Consider the following 20,825-nt stretch of genomic DNA (forward strand, 5'->3'; position numbering starts at 1 on the left):
AGATCCACAGTATAATAGAATATAAAATAATTTGCAATGATTATAGTACCTGAAACAAGGCAGTGGAATTATTGAAAATTGTAAAAGAGCTACCAGTATAGGAATGTTCCTGTCTGTAGGCAAAGTTTCTCAACTCAGAATTAAATCTGATGTTCTGTTTAAAAATGATTTCATCATTGTCTCTGAACCAGCGAAAACATTTTCCAGTACCTTCAGCAGCATAGCTATTTCTCTTTTATCCTTAGGCTCAAAGCATGGAGTTGTGTTGTTGGCTGTCTTTTTTTCTTCCCTTGCTTCAGGCATTTTGGTGATAGTCTGTATTTAAATTTGCTGTCTGATGTCCTACATAGGGAATAAGCTTCTTCCTAAAGATAACTATCAAGAATATCCAAACCAGTTTTAATATGACTGACATTTCAAGGTCCTATTTTGCATTAATCAAGTATTTTAGCAGGTGTAAAGCACTGTTACAATAAAAAAACTGAGTACAGTCTCATAATTTAATTCTAGACTTCCCATCCAGGAGTCTGCTGGATAGATACTTGAGAATAAAGCTTTTTGACATTCAGGTTTAAATGGAAAGAAAATGAGAAACCAGATAAAGCAAGCCAACCAAATTAATTCACTCTGTATTCCTCTCTGCCTTTTCAGTGGATCTCACAGAAATTCTCTCCCAGAGAAATTTGGGAATCCCTCATGAAACAATCCCTTTAGTGTTTTAGTGTTTACAGAATATCCACTTTTGTGCTTTGTGTTTGAGCATAAAAAGAGAAGCCTTTTGCTGTTCTCCATCAGACCCCCACAGGTTCTCCTCAGCTTCCAAAAATTTTCCATAGACGCTATTCTTTCTTCATATGAATTGAAGAAAAAAACCTACCCCACCCACGCCCCTTCCTGGGAGAAGACAAACAGGCACAGATACATAGGCCAACTGTGTACTTAACTCTGACCCCATCTGCAGGGTCCCACATTCCTAAAGGCAGCCCCAGGGACAAATGTCCTGATCCCAAAGCTCCAGTCACTTCAGTTATGTATCATTACAACAGCTGTTGGTCAAGAAGTACTTGGTGCAGCTGGTTCTCTTCATTCCTTCTCATAGTCCCCTAATAACAAGAGCATTGACTTAGAAATCAGGAATTTGGGGTTCTGGTCCTACTTCTGCCCTTGAATCATTTTGTGAGCCTGACAAGTCACTTGACCTCTAGAAATCTCAGGTTCTCCTGTGTATCATAAAAGGACTGAATTAGAATGTCCTTTAAGACGTCTCTTGTCCTCCACTCATGTTCCTTTTAACAACTGGATCATCCAGATAATGATTCCTTGAACAAACATCTATCAAGGAATTTGGGGTTCTGGTCCTACTTCTGCCCTTGAATCATTTTGTGAGCCTGACAATCACTTGACCTCTAGAAATCTCGGGTTCTCCTGTGTATCATAAAAGGACTGAATTAGAATGTCCTTTAAGACGTCTCTTGTCCTCCACTCATGTTCCTTTTAACAACTGGATCATCCAGATAATGATTCCTTGAACAAACATCTATCAAGTTAGGCACTCGGTCAGTCACAGATTGAACAAGTCGAACACGATATGTGCCGTGAGTGGGTGTGCAAACTCTAGGGGGTGCCAGAGCTGTCAACAAGCTCTGACGAGGTGTCAACAACAAGATTGGTATATTGCTGACATCAGAGCTTAGTGCCTGCCACATACTAATACTTAATAAATATTTGTCAAATGAATGAATAATATTTGAAATATGATGTGTGTGCACGCTTAGTCGTGTCCGACTCTTCCCAACCCCATGGGCTGTAAATATTTGAAATGATAAGTGAAAACAAGAATATTCACATTGTATCATGCAGAACAAAGGAAAGAGGGATTCATTTTAACTTGGAGGATATAGAAAGGATTTCACCAAGGAGGCAGTATTTGAATTGAGGTTAGAAGAGTGGAAAGGTTTTTGACAGAGAAGAGGGTAAAGATGAGGATATTCTAGACTGAAGGAAGAGCAGAGAGAGACATGAAAGTGTATGTCCACCTAACGGCCATCAGCCTGGAAGCTGGAATCAGGTGTGAAGAGGGAGGAGCATCTCAGGCAGAAGGAACAGCATGGGCGAAGACTTGGTACCGGAAAGAAACATGGTGAATGTGAAGAACTGGGAGAGGTTAAGCAGAATCATACGGTTTTAGGAAGAGTATGCTGCAGTCCGTGGAGTCGCAAAGGCTTGGACACGACTTGGCCACTGAACAGCAACAACAGTACAAAATGAGGCGAGAGAGGTAAATGGGGGCTGATTTATAAAGAGCCTCGTAAACCCTGTTAAGTAGTTTGAAGATGTACTGGAAAGAAGTGACACGAGCAGGTGTTCAGTTTGGAAAGTCCCCTCTGGCTGTACTGTGCAGAGTGAACTGAGGGAACGGGCGGGGAGACCTCTTAGAGGCGGTAGTAGCAACGGTGCTCCAAAATAGCGCGCATGACTGGGAAGCTGATGGCCATATTAATAGAGGTGAAACAAGCACCCAAGGGTGAGGAGGCTGCAGGGTAGTGAGACCGCCCTGTACAGAGAGATGGCTGTGTATTGGGGGCTAGAACTCAGCAGAAGTCAGAGCTGAGAATTAAAATGTGTGAATTACTTGCATACAGGTGGTGGATCTCGTCCTCCTTTAAGAGCAGTGATAGGTGACGTCGCCCTGGGATATGGCAGAGGCAGAAGAGAAAGGGGCCAAGGACAGACTGTCTACATTTTAAAGGAAACAGAGCCAGGGAAGAACGTTGAAAAGGTTGCTTAGTGAGACGAAGGAATGCCAGCAGAGTACACTTGAAGTATCCACAGAGGAATGAGTTTCAAGGAGTGTCTTAAGATTTCAGTTTCCTTCTTTCTTTAGATTTAGATGGAGTATTATTATGAATACTGTTATCAAAAAGTCACTGTCATTCTGAATTATCCTAGTTTAAGTGAAGTTGCTTAGTCGTGTCCGACTCTTTGTGACCCTATGGACTATAGCCTACCATGCTCCTCCATCCATGGGATTTTCCAGGCAAGACTACTGGAGTGGGTTGCCATTTCCTTCTCCAGAGGATCTTCCCGACCCAGGGATCAAACCCAGGTCTCCCGCATTGTAGGCAGACGCTTTACCGTCTGAGCTACCAATTTCAAGATGATTTCATTACTTATAGAAAGACTTTTCTCCTAAGAAAAATGAAAGTCAATGGAAAAATATTTGGCTAAAATTCACTTCTTAGCCATGCTTTTATGTAAATATGGTGATGCACACATGCACTGTGGGATACCATTGATCTCATATTACACTAAGAATATATTAATCTTTTTAACAGAATCTTTATCCACTAGATATAACATGATCATATGCAAACCTGGAATATTTTAGATGTTATTTTTGTCTACCAATTTTCTATTTCCTTTAATCACTATTAAGTAGTTAAACTGTATTCCATTTAAAAAACAAAGCCATTACCTTTTTTATCCTTGTGCTTCAGTTTGGCCTTCCACTCAACAAGCATTTATCAAACACACCCTATGGGAGTGGCACTGTTGGGTGCTGGGGTACAGAGGAAACTCCTAGTAAGGTCTCCTCAACGAACCTGTTTTCAAGTAGGCAGCCAGACTTGTATTAATAGTTAACGAGATGGCAACTCGTTACAACTGCTCACAGGACTCCTAACAAGATACCATAAGATAAACAATAATAGAATAGAGCGAGGAAAGATGAGATCAGGGCATGCTTTGTAGAGAAGGTGAGAGTTGAACAGAATTTTTAAATATGAAAATGTCTGGAAAAAAAAAAAAAAAGAAAATGTCTGGAGATGAGAGGGCTGGGGGGAAAAACGGAATTCCTAGTAGAGGTAATGATTTAGGTTTCTTGAACTGTCTGATTCTGTGGTGAACCAGCAGCACTTTTGCCCAGGTTAGCTTCCAACTGTGGATGAAATGGGAAAGATGGTTAGAGTCAAAGAAAAGTTGCTTTTCATTATAATAACTCACAGTCTGAAAGTGATAACGATGAGCATCTCACTGCTCACTATGAGGTACATTGTGATGAGCGTTGTGACGTGGAAACACATCATAGCAACTTGCACAATTCCCATCGCCTCCTTTCTTTGGGGGAGCTCAAATGAGACAGTCTTCCTTTTGCCCTCTCTCAGTTTTCTTTCTTTCCATTTACTATTTTAGATGAAACTATTCAAGCGCAAGTCCCTAGCACTGAAAGTGTTGATAACAATTTACATCTAGAAACTTGGACCAGGCTCATAATTCATATTCAATAGATAAATTTCAGTTCCTCTCCATTCTCTCAATCCCTTTGATTTATAGTAAATATTACTTTGTCTGTTATATTCCAGGTACTTTCCCCATTATACCTTAGGTACTTTGATGATATTAATGAATAAAAAGGACAAAGATCCCTGACCCGATGGAACGTACATTTTAGTAATTATCACAACGGTTCCGGAAAAATTGCTTCTTTTCTCCCACCGGGTTATTATTATAATTAGGTTGCTATCTAAGAGAGTGATTTTCTTTCATGGGCCTTGGATAGACACTGGGATGAGAAGACATTTTTTATTTTGGGGCAAAAAGACTTTTTTGTAGCTGGGGGTTCTGTGAGGATAGACCAGTATGAGGTGGCATGTTTTCTCTAGTTTATCTTGTAAGAGATGAAAGTTTGAAGGAACTAAAAACAGAGTGGTTTCAGAGATGGATAAGTGGGTGAAGGGAGAAATATTTAAAGACAAGTTATTTGAAGCTGCCTGGCCTTGACTTCAGTAAGGAGAGAGAGAGAGAGAAGACAGCCACAGAATGACTAGTCATCACTTAAACTTGGGAATACTTTAAATAGAATAGAAACAGTGAAAAAGTAGAATCGACTAAACAGCAGAGAATTCTGTTACAGCAAAAAAACATCCAATTATTAAAAATGCAATAAATTTGACGTAGAGTACTTTCCATCTTTTTTTTTTTTTTATAGCTCTTTCATTTGTTATTTTACAGATGCCGTGCCTGTTCCCTCAGAAAAAAGCCCATCTCTGCAGACAAATGTGAGTCTGGACAAGAACTCAGACAGTACCATTACAAAGACCATCACAGGAAACCCTTTGCAAATGCCTTTAGAAAAGCAGCCAGCTGCAAAAAGCTGTGACACATTGACAACTTTGTCAGCACATTGGCCAACTAGTCAGGAAGAGTTCATTGGCCCTCATTTAAGGACATCAAAATCAGATTCTACTTTCCGTAACCAGGCCTCTGTGGAGACACTGTATGTTTCTCCCTCATTCACAACATTTGACCCAGTGAAAGAGACTGTAATCAGTAAGGGTCATCAGAAAGCAACACAGTCCGGCCTGGTTCCGATGGAGGATGAAAACCTCAAGACCTTAGCCACATGGGGTGAGTCTACAAGAAACCCCTCTTTTGAAGTACTCTTCTTTTACTTTTTTCTGCTTTCTGTCTCCTGGTTTGTTGCCTTCTCTTATTCTCCACCCATTGGTATGAAGACAGGTATGTCTGAGTTGGGAAAGTGCCCCTTATATTAAAGGGCTAATAGCAGATCATCATCATGGTTACCTGTGCTTGAGTGAAGCCCACGTTCTGAGCAATTTTGATACAGAACAAATTAGAAAGAACTAGCATTAAATAAGAGAAGGCAATGGCACCCCACTCCAGTACTCTTGCCTGGAAAATCCCTTGGACAGAGGAGCCTGGTAGGCTGCGGTCCATGGAGTCATGAAGAGTTGGACACGACTGAGCAACTTCCCTTTCACTTTTCACTTTCATGCATTGGAAAAGGAAATGGCAACCCACTCCAGTGTTCTTGCCTGGAGAATCCCAGGAGCAGCGGAGCCTGGTGGGCTGCCCTCTATGGGGTCACACAGAGTCGGACACGACTGAGGTGACTTATCAGCAGCATTAAATAAGAGCTTCCTGTCAAACATTTAGGTTGTTTATTTAAAAGCTATGCGAGAGAAAGTGATTAGTGTGTATATTGGTGTGTATGCATACACATACATCCATATGGGTATGTATGTGTGTGTTTTCCCGTTTTTAAAAGAGCTGTGTATGGATTACAAAAAAAGGCGGGGGGGAGTAGAGAATCTCTTCCCTCTTCTGTCTTACAAAACATTGAGAGGGTTGCAGTCTTGTTTAGACTGGCTGATAAAGGATAAAGCCAGTTGAGATCCCAGGTCACTGACCATCAGTTGTTAAATCCTACATTTTATAATTTATACTTTCTTCTGTAGAGTTAATTAGTAAAAGAATTACCCACCTGCTGGTCCATACCCCTGGTGGCTCAGATAGTAAAGAACCTGACTGCAATGAAAGAGACCTGGGTTCAATCCCTGGGTTGGGAAAATTCCCTGGAGAACAGAATGGCTACCCATTCCAGTATTCTTACGTGGAGAATTCCATGGACAGAGGAGCCTGGCCGGCTACAGTCCACAGGGTCTCAAAGAGTCGGACATGACTGAGCGACTATTACTTTCACTTTTTTTTTCATTTCAAAGACTAAGTCGTTTATTGATTCTCATGTGTAAAAATGCTTACTAACTCATAATTTTTTAAATATGAACTTTTAAACTATAAATCTTTTAAACTGCCTCAAATTCAGGTCAGAAGTACAATATAAATACAAACAATGGAAGCCAAAATTGTGTGAGTTTAAAGAAACTTACCTTGATGCTGGTAAGGTCAGTGACTAGTAAGAGATTCTTCTTACTGCTCTTCCCAGAATTTTTTTTTTAATTAAGTACTTAAAAATAAAACTAATTCTTAGTTTTGTCACAAAATTAACTTTTCTGCTGAGATTACTGATGGAGAAACCAATTAGTACTGGTTATGATAGCCAGTGCATGTTATGATTAGCTCATGTGCATGCTGTCCCCTGGGAAGCTGTTACTTTGGTTCATTTCTTCCACAAATACCACAAAAAGAAAATTGAAAATACTTTTGTCACAGCTTGTATATCAAGTATATTTAATTATGAAAAATTACAAGGAGTTCCTCTAAAACCAGTTAGCAAGGAAGACTTTTACTCCTACTTGTAATGAAGCAGATAGCATTAGTCTAATCCTCCACCAACAATGTTGGTTAAAGCCAGAAAACTATTAGAAATCATTATAAAAACAACCAAGGTAGAAAACACTTGATGGTCAGGCTCCTAGGGGAAAGGATTGTGATACTGTGATGCAATAAGTAATGTATATTTGGTCTTCACCCCTGGTTCCTTGCACAGAGCTTCTGAAGCCCTTGTCATTTTCCTGAGTGATAGGAGAGAAAGAGGCATTTTCTGTTATTCATCATAAACACTTTCAACTCCATCCCTGACCTCTGGGGAGAGGAGAAGGAATGGCCAATGATCTGATCAATCAAAAGCCAATGGAGACTTCCCTGGTGGTCCAATGGATAAGACTCCATGCTCAGGGAACTATTAATAAGATCCCACATATCCCAGCTAAGCCCACATGTGCAGCTACTGAACCACATGCTCTGGAACCTACACCACAATTAGAGAAGCCCACATGCTCCAATGAAGACCCAGCGCAGCCAAAACAAATAATAAACGCTTTTTAAAAAGAGCAAGCAGGTGATGGTGACGGATAGTGTAAAAAAATCAGGGGCCAATAATTGGATCAACCATGCCTATGTAATGGAACCTCTGTAAAAACCCTAGACCATGGGGTTGAGAGGGCTCCCAGGTTGGCGAGCACATGAAGGTTCTGGGAGGACGACCGCCTGAAGAAGGTATGGCAGCTCTGCGTCCCTTCCCTGTACCTTGCCCCGTGCATTTCTTCTATTTGGTTGTTCCTTAATAATAATCCCATTATAGTAAGTAAAGCAAGGTCCTGAGTTTTGTGAGCCGTTCTAGCAAATTATCAAACCCAAAGAGGGGACCATGGGATTCTTTAATTTATAGCCAGTGGATCAGAAATAGAGGAGGCCTAGACCTGCAGTTGGCATCTGAGTGGTGTCTCCGTTTTCTCCCCCTTGCCTGTTTGCCTGTTAGCAGAGCAGGATGATAGAAGCCAAGAAAACACAAGAGGCCTGGGCTTTCCACTGTCTCACTGATCTTGGGAGGTCGGGTTGGAGTTTGGGGCTTCTAAGATGTCAGGGACTTAAGGGGCCAATATTTCAGAGGGGAGGGAATCACAGAGAAAAAGTCCACGAGTCTTGGTGTGATTTCTTACTTGCCTGCTGCTAAACTGCTCAGGTTTTGAATAAGGTGCTGAGAAACTAAGTGGGAAGAAACCAACAAGCTAACCAGAGATTCTGATAGTCCTGTGGTGCTGCGAAGACGGAGATTGGAGTTTAGGATATGCAGAATTGTAGGGGCTCTGGTAAATACGCCATCCTTTCAGCTGGGCCCTCTAAAGGGCTACACCCTATGCATCAGAGGTACCTTCTAGGAGTAAGGACAACCTGGAAATAGACCAGCCCTCCCAAATGCTGAAACCCAGCTTCAGCTAGAGCAAAGTATCTGAAGTTAATGAAATCCTTTCTTGAGTGGTGCTACAATTTTTCATGCATTAACATTTGGCATTCACCAAAAAATTACCAGGCATACTAGGAAATGAATAAATGACCAGAAATACAGAATAAAATAAACAATAGAAACAGACTCACAAATAATCTAGATTCTGAAGTTATAAGATACATACTTTAAAATAATTATGATTTTTATATATATATATATATATATATATATATATATCTCAACAGAAGAAATGATGGGGAAATTTCATCGCAATAGACTACTGCTATCTATAAAAAGGAATCCAGCAAATTCCTGAATTCCGAAGCAGAAAAATAATTAGCTGAAATTAAGACCTTGAGGATACTATTCAGTTCATAAAGATTGAGGTATCAAAAGAAATAGTTCAGTACTGGCAGAGAAGTTGAAAAGTTACAAGGGAAACCCTGAAAGGGAGGGAGACTCAGAAGGAGTCTCACATTCCATTTATAAACTCTGCCCAAATTCTTGACCAAAAAGACACACATTTCTACTTTTCCATAAAAGGCATTACTGTAGCCGAACCCAGCTGCCTGAGCATCACCTACCTGCAGCTTTGCCCCGTGCCCTCCACAGTCAAGACTGGCCCACATGGCAGGCCCACCCTGTGCCCTGCTGGGTGCCCGATGGCTTTGGCGTGGGGTCTGGACTGTCCTCCCGCTGAATGACGAGGATGGAGTAGTTATTCTACGTGAAGTAAATGGTCCCAAGTAGAGCTGTGTTAACTCCTGACCCTGCTACAGCCCCACTCTCAAAATCAGGTCCCCACTTCAACACAGTAAAAACCATGGTGAGACTCTTCCGCACCCCCGGTTCCATTCTCACGGTCTGGAATGGGCCATGCCCTGGATGCTGCTGTGGGGGAAGGCTCCCCCTGGCACCTGGGTGTTCCTGAAGGCCCCCGTGTTCCATGGAGCCTATCCCTGGTAAGTTGGTCCTTTTGGGCAGCATTTGATGACCTGGCCTTGAAAGATGCTCTTGTCCAGCTCCATGGTGGCCTGGGCCAAGCTCTCGGTGGCAAACTCCATGTAGGCATAGCCCTTGAGGGTGTCCAGAGAACTTGCAGCCCAGGATGGGGACTGGGTGGATCTCACAACAGTGGTTGAAACCATAATATATGTCTAGGGGAAGACCCCAGTGAATTGTGGGGGGTGGGGTGGGGGAAGATAGCACTAGAAATTATAAATATGTGGGTAAATAGAAAATACCATGTATTTTATTTTAAATTCTAGTGTTAAAAGTGTTGTTGTTGTTCAGTTGCTACGTTGTATCTGACTCTATGAGTCACCATGGACTGCAGCGTGCCAGATTTCCCTGTCGTTCACTGTCTCCTGGAATATGCTCAGATCACATCCGTTGAGTTGGTGATGCTATCTAACCATCTCATCCTCTGCTGCCCTCTTCTCCTTTTGCCTTGAGTCTTTCCCAGCATCAGAGTCTTTTCCAATGAGTCAGCTGAAGGAAAAGATTGAGGTGAGAGATAGAGACAAGAGCCGGTGAGCAAGGTAGGGGGAAAGATCCTGAGACGGAGGGTGATATGGGGAAGGCAGACCAGAATCCAGACCAGAAAGAGAGTCACCTCGTGCTAAGAACACATAAGGAAGGAAAAAAAAGGGTATACCGGATGTGAGGGAAGGGTCTTATTGTTCTTAATAATTAAATGTACTGAACATTCATGGGCCACACTCTGTATGTCATGGCTTCCATATCTTACTGTCTGGGGTCACCTGCCAAGCCTGAGGGTTTGGAGTGGTTTCATTTTTTCCATGAAGAAACTGGAACATTTAGAACAGCCACTGCAGAGAACTTATATGCAGAGTACATCATGAGAAACACTGGGCTGGAAGAAGCACAAGCTGGAATCAAGATTTCCGGGAGAAATATCAATAACCTCAGATATGCAGATGACACCACCCTTGTGGCAGAAAGTGAAGAAGAACTAAAGAGCCTCTTGATGAAAGTGAAAGAGGAGAGTGAATAAGTTGGCTTAAAGCTCAACATTCGGAACACTAAGATCATGGCATCTGGTCCCATCACTTCTTGGCAAATAGATGAAGAAACAGTGGAAACAGTGGCTGACTTTATTTTTTGGGGCTCCAAAATCACTGCAGATGGTGGTTGCAGCCGTGAAATTAAAAGACGCTTACTCCTTGGAAGGAAAGTTATGACCAACCTAGATAGTATATTAAAAAGAAGAGACATTACTTTGCCAACAAAGGTCCATCTAGTCAAGGCTATGGTTTTTCCAGTAGACATGTGTGGATGTGAGAGTTGGAGTATAAAGAAAGCTGAGCGCCGAAGAATTGATGCTTTTGAACTGTGGTGTTGGAGAAGACCCTTGAGAGTCTCTTGGACTGCAAGAAGATCCAACCAGCCCATCCTAAAGGAGATCAGTCCTGGGTGTTCATTGGAAGGACTGATGTTGAAGCCGAAACTCCAATATTTTGGCCACATGATGCAGAGAGCTGACTCATTTGAAAAGACCCTGATGTTGGGAAAGATTGAGAGCAGGAGGAGAAGGGGACGACAGAGGATGGGATGGTTAGATGGCATCACCAAATCAATGGACATGAGTTTGGGTAAACTCCGGGAGTTGGTGATGTACAGGGAAGCCTGATGTGTTCTGGTTCATGGGGTCACAAAGAATTGGACACGACTGAGTGACTGAACTGAACTGAACTGCAGAGAATGGAAGAAAGAGCTGCTGAGACTCTGAGAAGATGGAGGAGCAGTTATTTGTAGTGGTCCAGTTTTTCAGGTCTGGGCTTTTTTTTTTTTTTCTGTGCTGAGCATAGAAATGAAAAAGGCAGATATTTAAATTGAAATAGGCTTCCAACAGCGATTGACCAACTTTCAGCCTGGACCTAATCTGGCCCACTGCCTGTTTTTGTAAATAAAGTTGTATTGGAAAACAACCATACTACTTGGCTCGCATATTGTCTTTGGCTGCTTTTGTGCCACATCAGCAGAGCTGAGTAGTTCAAACAGAGACCATATGAACCACAAATCCTAAAAGATCTATCTTATCCTTTCTATCAAAGTTTTGCTGACTCCTGAATTAGGAATTAGTAGCAGGGAAACTTCTCTGATGGTCCAGTGGTTAAGACTTCACTGCCAGGGGCACAGGTTCGATTCCCTGGTTGGGGAACTAGGATCCTGCATGCCACCCTGCGAGGCCAAAGAAAGAAATTAGTAGCAAATAAGGCAGAAGACATTCAGCAAGAAGGTAGCCAGAAAATGGCTAAAGTGATGGATCCCGGGATTCTAGACTGGTTTAAGAAAGGAGCCAGAACCAAGAGGACACTGATAGAGAGAAAATAGAAAGATCATTGCATCTATGGTCTCATTGCATCAATGAGGCCAAAGTGTAGATGTATTAAAAGGAATGTAAAAGGAATCTATAGAGCTGGAAGTAACTGAGAAGAAAAAGTAATCTTGGAAAACAAGGTTTCAAAGTAGAGCAGTTGTGAGTGATGACATTCTAGGGAATACTCAGAGGAATGACTGAAGGTCATTGTGGTTGAGGAATTCAAGAAATGATGAGACTAAATGGATGCTAGTCTCCATGGATACTGGATGGTGGAGGATAACAGAGTACCTATTTTCTGGTTTTCATTTAAGTGTTTGTTTATAGGAAGGGTCCAGGTCCAATGTCATAAACTCTTTGGAGATAATGAGCTGGGCAAATTAAAAAAATACTTGCATATTTTAGCGGTTCTCAAATACCAAGGAGACTATCTAAGGCAGCCAGCTAATACACTGTAATATCTTTACTGAAGGAGAGGAATGAATTTGCTGCAGCGACCTCCTTTGACCTTTTGATGCTCAATACCTCTGTTCTGAGAACAGCCCATTCCGTCTGCTCCTCTGCTTATTTGTCTGAAGCTCAAACTGTTGTTTTAGGTCGTTAGTTTATCATGCGCACTAAAAAGGAAGAAGGAGCTAGTACATACTTAGAAGCCAGTTTGGTGGCAGGCAGCTTTCCTTACAGTCTCATGAGCCACAGTCAGGGTGAGTGTGTTAGACGCACTGGATTTTACTTTCTAATTTTGGGGAGGAAAAAATTATCTGTACTTTGTCTTGTTGAGATAGTGGTGACCATTCTCACTGACTTCCTCCTTTCTGTCTCATTTGGTTCCATTTTTTTTTACTCTGGATTTCAGCAGTAGTTGTTCTTTGTAGCTGTTTTTCAGTTCACCTTTGCTAGGAAAAGAAACTACAGTGACACACACACAAAAGACTAATTTACAGCGCCTTTTTCTTTTTGCCTATAAAAGCCTTTGGAGTTAGAACAATTAACAGTGTCCCTGAAGCAATGGGGGAAATGATAGAAAGTAGTTCTACAGACCGTCCCAGCTAACTCTGGTGAGCTAGTGGTCAGGGTGGTCCCGAAGCACCATGTGGAGTACAGCGTCAATGGGAGAGGGACGCTTATCACTCTCCAGGGAAGTCACAGCCGGGGTGCCCCCCGCCCCCTGGAGAGGGCCCCAGCAACCCTTCCAGCCGTGCAGCTCCTGCCAGCTCTTGTGCAGACAGAAAGACACACCGATTGGATTTTTTTAATTGAATGAACCACATTTATACTTCATAAGCAAGTGAGAAAACTCATCTTTAATCCAATAATCCAATTTTCCCAATAAAAATCCAGCGTAAGTGATTTATAACCACTTATAATAAGGGGCAGACTTACTACCATTTCTCTCTAGTCCCATGTTACTCCTAAATCTGGTTCTTTTATGTAGCTTATTTATAATAATGATACTAAAAATGAATTTTCAAATATGGCAGCTTTTAAAAATTGAGATCTAATTCCTGTTCCATAGGATGCGCCCTTGGAAAACGGACAATTTAGTGGTTTTTCAGTGTATTCCCAGAGTTGTACAGTCACACTACTAATGCCAGAGCATTCCCATTACCCTCAAAAGTTTTGTGCACACAAGCAGTCACTCTCTGCCTGCTTTATCGCAGCCCCTGGTAGCCACTGTCTGCTTTCTGTCTCTATGGATTTACCTTTTCTGGACATTTCATGTGGTGGAGTCATGCAACAGGTGGCCTTTTGTGGTTAATTTCTTTCACTGCGCACCATGTTTTCAAGGTTTATCCACAATGTAGCATAAATCAGTAAGTCGCTCCTTGTTGTGGCTGTGATATTCCGATGTATAGATAAACACATTTTCTTTATCTTAATCAGTTCACAGACGTTTGGGTTGTTTCCACTTTTTGGCAGTTATGAATAATTCTGTCACAAAGAATTTTGTAAGTATTTCATTTTTTAGTCATAGAACAAAATCAGGATAGTATAATTCCTGTGTGTAGGTAACTTGACAGCCATTCTATATTAGTGAGGAAAACTGAAAGAGATGAATTGGAGAATGAGAAAAAGAAAAAAAAATCCCTCTCTTGTACAATGAACTGTTTACCAAAGACCAGCTGCCAGCAGAAAAATTTACGTTTACTGCTAAAGATAACTTTTAAATATTTCCAGAAGTGTATTTGTTATCTTGGTTTTTTCAACCCAGTACTTCCAAATGCTTTTTAAGTTTAAAATTGTAGTATAATAATTAACAGTGTGTGCATGCTAAGTCGCCTCAATTGTGTCCGACTCTTTGTGACCCTAATTAACAGATCCAGTGTTATTTGTGAGTATAAAAAATTAGAGATAACACATCCGCATTTGGAAAAATTTTGTCAGTACTATCTTCAAGCGAGTCTGGCATTCATTAGCATGTCTGTATCACACAATGAGACTTTTAAATCCAGCCATTTGCTGCAGCTGATTTGCAGTACTTGCTGCATTTCGGCTCTGGGGGGTCGGCTGTATAGAGAAGACACTTGTTAACAACTTCCGCAGCGAGCCCAGGAGGGTCACTGAACGGCGAGGGACATGCGCCCTGAGGCGCCGTGTGCAGCGGCTGGGACAGCTGCAGTGTGTTTGGAAACAACAGTAAATTGGCGTGCAGCAATTAGAGATGGAGTGGGTTCTCAAGAGCGAAAGCATCAGGCAGCCTACGAGTCAGAGCTGCAGAACCATCAACAGTGAGAAGCTGTTTACTCAGCACTTGCGGCCACACAGCAGGAGAAGGGTGGGCACGCAGCAGAAAGCAGTGATTCTCTGACCTCCGCACTCAGCAGAAACACCTGCAGGTTTGTTCACACAGTCTTCTGAGCTCCAGCCCCCAGTGTCTGATTCAGCTGGTCTGGGGTGGGGCCCTGGAACCTCATTTTAACAGATTCCCAGGTGGTGCTGCTGGTGGTTCAGGAACCACACTTTGAGAACCACTGGCTTTAAACTGTGGGCCTCCCTGGAGGCTCGGCTGGTAAAGAATCTGCCTGCAGTGTGGGAGACCTAGGTTCGATCCCTGGGTTGGGAAGATCCCCTGGAGAAGGGAAAGGCTACCCACTCCAGTATTCTGGCCTGGAGAATTCCGGGGACTGTATAGTTCATGGGGTCCCAAGAGTCAGACACGACTGAGCAACTTTCAGTTTCAGCATAAAACTGAAGCCAGGTATTCATCATGTCACATGTGTGTGCCTACCTTAACTGTGTTATCTTTAAATATATTTGTTGTTCAGTTGCTAAGTCATGTCCAACTTTTTGCAACCCCATGGACTGCAGCACGCCAGGCCTCCCTGTCCCTCACCATCTCCTGGAGTTCACCCAACTTCATGTCCATCAAGTCAGTAATGCCATCCAACCATCTCATCCTCTGCTGCCCTCTTCTCCTCCTGCCCTCAATCATTCCCAGCATCAGGGTCTTTTCCAATAAGTTACCAGCAGGTGGCCAAAATACTAGAGCTTCAGCATCAGCCCTTCCAATGAGTATTCAGGGTTGATTTCCCTTAGGATTGACTGGTTTGATCTTAGTGCTGCGCAAGGGACTCTCAAGAGTTTTCTCCAAACCTCAATTCAAAAGCTTTAGCATTCAGCCGCCTTTATGATCTAACTCTCACATCCATACATGGCTACTGGAGAGACCATGGCTTTGACTGTGTGAACCTTTGTTGGCAAAATGATGTCTTTGCTTTTTCATACTCTAAGTTTGTCCTAGCCTTCCTTCCAAAAAGGAAGTGTCTTCTAATTTCATGGCTGCAGTCACCATTCACAGTGATTTTGGAGCCCAAGAAAAGAAAATCTGTGTCATCTCAATTCCAAAGAAGGGCAATGCTAAAGAATGTTCAAACTACCAAACACTTGTGCTCACTTCCCATGCTAGTAAGGTTATGCTCAAAATGCTTTCAATGAGTATTCAGGGTTGATTTCCCTTAGGATTGACTGGTTTGATCTCGGTGCTGCCCAAGGGACTCTCAAGAGTCTGAAGCTAGGCTTCAGCAGTACTTGAATCGAGAACTTCCAGATGTACAAGCTGGGTTTAGAATAGGCAGAGGAACCAGAGATCTTTAAATATATAAGATAACATTATACTAACATTTGACTGAAATATTATTTTCCTCCTGGCCTTCTTAAATCTTCCTTATGAAATCATTCTTTCTGACCAGAGTGGACTATTTCTAGAATAGTTTCTTAGTACTCTAACATATGTGGTTTGGGTCCTAGAATCTTAGAATCTCACCAAGGATATATAGTTCTGTCAGCTGATGCCTTGATCTTGCCTGAAATGTTCCTGCCAAATGGTCGCCCAGGCTCTGCATGAGCTCCGTGAGTGTTAAGAACCTCACCGCTTCCCAAAGCAGCGCATGTCATGTGTGGGAAACCACAACTATTTAAATGTTTTCTTTTTTCAACTGGACTGAAATCTCTTTTCCTGTTACTTTCTCCTGTTAACCGTAGTTCCAACTTGTGCACAATATGAGAAATGGAAGATAAATATTACTAAGATTTTCTGACTGTTTTCAAATAACTAAATATAGCCTCCTACCCTTTGTCTTCCTATCTGTTTTGGGGTAAAGATTTGCATATCCATCAACCCTTCTACATCCCTCACCATCCTGGTTGCCTGCCTTCTCAACTTTATATCTAGAATTTAACATAATTCTCTAATAGAGTAAAAATAATTCTAATATACTAGAATGGTGTGGATGTAGAGCTTAGTGGATTAGATTATATGCTTTAACATCAGAGATTTGAATTTGAGTCTCATCTCTACCCCTTTTTAGCCTTGTGATCTTGGGAAAGTTTCTTTGCTTCTTTGCGATGCCTTTGCCTCATATTTTAAATGGGATTATGAAGCCTATTCCACAGGTTGTTATTGGAGTGTGGTGCTAAATAAAGAGAATTCGAAAATAGCTATTTGAAAAGCAATTTAAATCCTTAGACTTTTCTTCCTTGTCAAACAGATGAACAGTTGCCCCGAATACTCAACCAACTCTCACAACCTCTGGCAGAAGTCTAGAGATGTGTTTTCGGGAGAAGGTACATGGAGGGTCTCTGAAGTGAGATGCTAGCCACTGGAGAACGAGTTACTCTAGCCTGAGAATAGACCCAGAAAGAGAAAGATCCAGGATATACTGATGGAAAATTGGAGGGTGGCAAAGAGACATGTCCAGTGACAGCTGAGCACAGCCCAGAGGGTTGCAGAGACTCAGGACACACATATACAGAGGCTTCCGTCTCTGGCAGGGTGGTCACCGCACACCCTCCTTTTACTCCAAGGATAGAACGTTGGATAAGCCTGACCTGGATTCTTAAGTGTGCTTGTCCTGTCTTGACCGTGTGTTAATGAAGTTCCTACTTTCTTTTTTGTGTCCTGCTGCTGCACCAGCTGAGAATACTCATTTCACCCCCTTAAAGTTTTGTGATTGGAATTATTTCCTGAGAACTGGAGCTAGGCACCAGGTGGCTTTGAAGCCAAAAATAGAAGCTGTCTGCCCTGGCCACATTTTTAGATAAGAGGTCCAATTTAGTTTAGAATGACATGAATATGTAAAATAAATAAAATAAGAAAGAAAGATAAGTCTTGTGTGCTAAGTGGTAAGCATTAATCTCCCTCTTCTATGACTTATAGTGAATAAGTTTTTGTTTTTTTAATTATTTTATTCTCAAATTATTCTCACTGTTATTTTATTTGATTTTAGTTTTTGGCCATGCTTCGTGGCATGTGGGATCTTAGTTCCCAGAGCAGGGGTCAAACCTGTGCCTGCTTGCACTGGAAGCACAGAGTCTTAATCACTGGACTGCCAGGGAATTGCCAATAAAAAAAATTTTTTTTAAAGTAGTAAGTCCAAAGTTAATTTCAAAGACTTCGGCACTGGAATTTGACAACTTTTACCTCCTTTTAAGGCATGCGTGCTCAGTCACATCAGTCGAGTCTGACTCTTTGCAACCCCATGGACTGTAGCCACCAGACTCCTCTGTCCATGGAATTTTCCAGGCAAGAATACTGGAGTGGGTTGCCATTTCCCAACCCAGGGATTGAACCCACGGCTCCTGTGTTGGCAGGCAGATTACCACTGAGCCATCTGGAAAACCCACCTAAGGCAAAAATGAATAAAAATAGACATTCCAAGGAGACAAGAAAATAATCTGTGTCCAATAAAGTTTGGAAAACACTTGAATAAATTACAGGTGGCCCTTAAATACATGGGTTCAAACTGCATGAGTCTACTTATACATGATTTTTCCCAGTAAATACATAGTACAGTACTATACAATCTGAGGTTGATTGAGTCTGCTGATTTGGAACTGCAGATATGGTGGACCAACTGTAAAGTTATGTGGGGGTCTTTGAATGTGGGGCGGGCAGCACCCCTAACCTCCATGTTGTTCAAGGGTCAACTGTACTGTTGATTTCTCAGAACCTTGAATATACTAATGGATATTGTTTATCTCCTAATGGGAGGCACAGTGTGCAATTGGCCAGTCTTATTTGACTTTGAAACCCAGTTCTCACAAAACATCTTTTTCCATCTTAAGGGACACAGTGTTCTCCATAATGGTTTGGGAAATAATGATTTAGAATAAAGTGTGAAAGAAGAGATTTACTATGATTTTTTCTTGAAGGGAAGTTAAAAATGTTATCAAATCTTTAATTTTATGGAAAACAGGCTTAGAATGCTTTTCATTTTATTTATAGTTTCTTGGTGGGAAAAATATATATGTACAAGTGCTAAAGTGTCCTGGATCTCAGATGGGTTGGACTCAGCCTTGACTATATTTGACTATTGAGAGAAAAAGATTAGTTTTATAACTCTGAGGTACTTGTAGTTGGTTGTTCATTTTGCCATAATATTTTCTGTAAAAAAAAGGAAAAAAAATGAAGGAATCTAAGTTACAGGTTTCTCAGACTTTCTGCTTTAAATGTCAACTTAAAATTCTGGCAGTGAGTAGAAGAGGGTGTAATATTCTACTTTTCTGCTCTCTGATAAGTGTAGTATAAAAATATATTAGGCGAAGTTTGAGAGTTAAGATGAATATTGATATTTCTATATAAGTTCCTTTTTTATGGTATTATTGATGTATCATAGATCTTTAGATTTTCTTTATTTCCTGCTTTGGTTTTATTTGGGCCTATTGTAACTCTTTAACATATAAAATTCTAAGTAGTTTATGCTGAGGCCAGATAGAATTTGACATTGTAAAATTATTTAAGCTGTTACTCTAATTTGTATGTTGCCTAATCTTTGTCTTTCATTTCTACATTTTAGTTTCAACTGCGTCTGAGGGAGCATTCTCCTATTCTACTTTATCTGTGTCATCCCCTGATTCAGCCTCTCCAGAGAAGTCTGTTCATCCCTTACCCCCAGTTTTGGCCGGACCTTCCTTTTGGACTTTGTCCTGTCAAGAATCTTCTTCTGCCTCTGTTAAAAATATAGATAAGACAGCCAGGATTCATCACTCTTTTGCTCCTAGGAGTCCATTGTCCTCCGATGAAAAAGAAAATGACAACCTCAACCTACTGGAAGTTCTTCCAGACAACTCTGATTCTGCCAAAAAGAAGACAAGTTCTATTTCTAGCAGTAATTGGGTAGCGTTTTCCACTCAAAATGTAGACCATTTCACCTCTATGTCCTGTTCCAGTTCTCAGGCAACCAAAGACCTGTCTAGGGAACATGAAGCAGACAATTCCACTAATGTTCTTCTAGGGGAGGTAAAAAATGCCATAGTCACATTACACGAAGACCTGAGCATGGTGATACGAGAACTTAATGTCATCAGTAGTCGTCTGGTAAGCATGAGTGGGTCCAGTCCACAAATAAGCAAGTCTCTGCAGTTCCCCCAGTATTCTGAGGCAGGCTCAGATCAAGTCTGATTATCTCAGTAGCTATTTTTGTTAGAAGGCGAAACATTTTATAGATTCTCATTACTGTGCAAAAATAGAATGATAGTTTGATTTTTCTTTGTCAGGTTTATTAAACAAGTATACTTCAAACTAATAAATTTGTTTGGGTGGTTTATTTTTTAAAGATAAAAGGAATCACCTTTGATAATATTTTCAGATTTAAATATCAGTTCATTTGAAACTGAAGAGAATTTCATTCCTCCATGCTCTGTACTTTACCTCAAAATAACGTTGAGCAGTAGTAAAAGTTGTGGTAATACTTCAAACAGCAGATGACTATTCCAGAGTTCCTGGATAAATTGGCAGTAAGAAGCCTCTCATTTTCCATTAGTATGGAGCTTCATTGTTAACAAGCCTTTGCCTTGTCTTAGGAGAATTGAGTCTGGGGTATATGTTTCACATCTTTTCACATCACCTTTCAGGTTCTGCAAAAAAAGGGCCAAAAATCTTTCCCTTCTTGTGGATGCCGCAGTTGGTTAGGAGTTAAGTTCAGATAAGTAGGACATGAAACAGGTGGGGTTTTGTTGTTTTTGTTGTTGTTAGGGTATATGCACAGTGAATTTAAATGTGTACTTTTTTCTTGTATTTTGGAAAATAAATTTGGTGTTTTTAGTCTTTTATGTATCTTTTAAATTCTTTAAGACAGCTTTTCAAATAGAACTGTCTCGATTATTTATGGGGGAAATGATCTGGTTTGGGGATTACAGACCAGTGATTCTCAATCCTGCTGCAGATTAGAGTCACCAGGGAAGCTTTTGTTTTGTTTCATATTTATTTGAAAGAACAATGTAAAGGGCTCCATGTACCCATTGTTCAGTTTCAACAATTACTAACCAAAGGCTAAAATGATCTCTGATAATTGAAGAAATATGAGACATTTAAAAAAGTATTCTAATGCTCTGGGTCCCAAATTAAAACTGATTTTCATCATGCAAACTGGGTTAAGAACTAGAGGGCACCCTTAGTACAGGAACATGGGATGAGGAAATAAGCCAATCAGAAGGCTGTTGAAGTTATCCAGATAAGAGCTGGATATGGCTCAAGCCAGGGTCAGGACAGTAAAG

At 41.2% G+C, this 20,825-nt stretch overlaps 1 protein-coding gene across 1 annotated transcript in view; it reads left to right on the forward strand.

Annotated features, from left to right (window-relative positions):
* Positions 1-20,299, forward strand: part of ENTHD1 (ENTH domain containing 1) — an 89,532-nt gene extending 69,233 nt beyond the window's left edge. The window contains exons 6-7 of the mRNA XM_043440998.1: positions 5,011-5,406; positions 19,127-20,299. Of these exons, the coding sequence (XP_043296933.1) occupies positions 5,011-5,406; positions 19,127-19,731 (1,001 nt within the window). The 3' untranslated portion in view covers positions 19,732-20,299. The remainder of the gene's footprint in view (positions 1-5,010; positions 5,407-19,126) is intronic.
* Positions 20,300-20,825: the final 526 nt, after the last annotated feature.

This window comes from Cervus canadensis, chromosome 21, assembly GCF_019320065.1.
Source record: "Cervus canadensis isolate Bull #8, Minnesota chromosome 21, ASM1932006v1, whole genome shotgun sequence".
In the NCBI taxonomy this organism is placed as follows: Eukaryota; Metazoa; Chordata; class Mammalia; order Artiodactyla; family Cervidae; genus Cervus; species Cervus canadensis.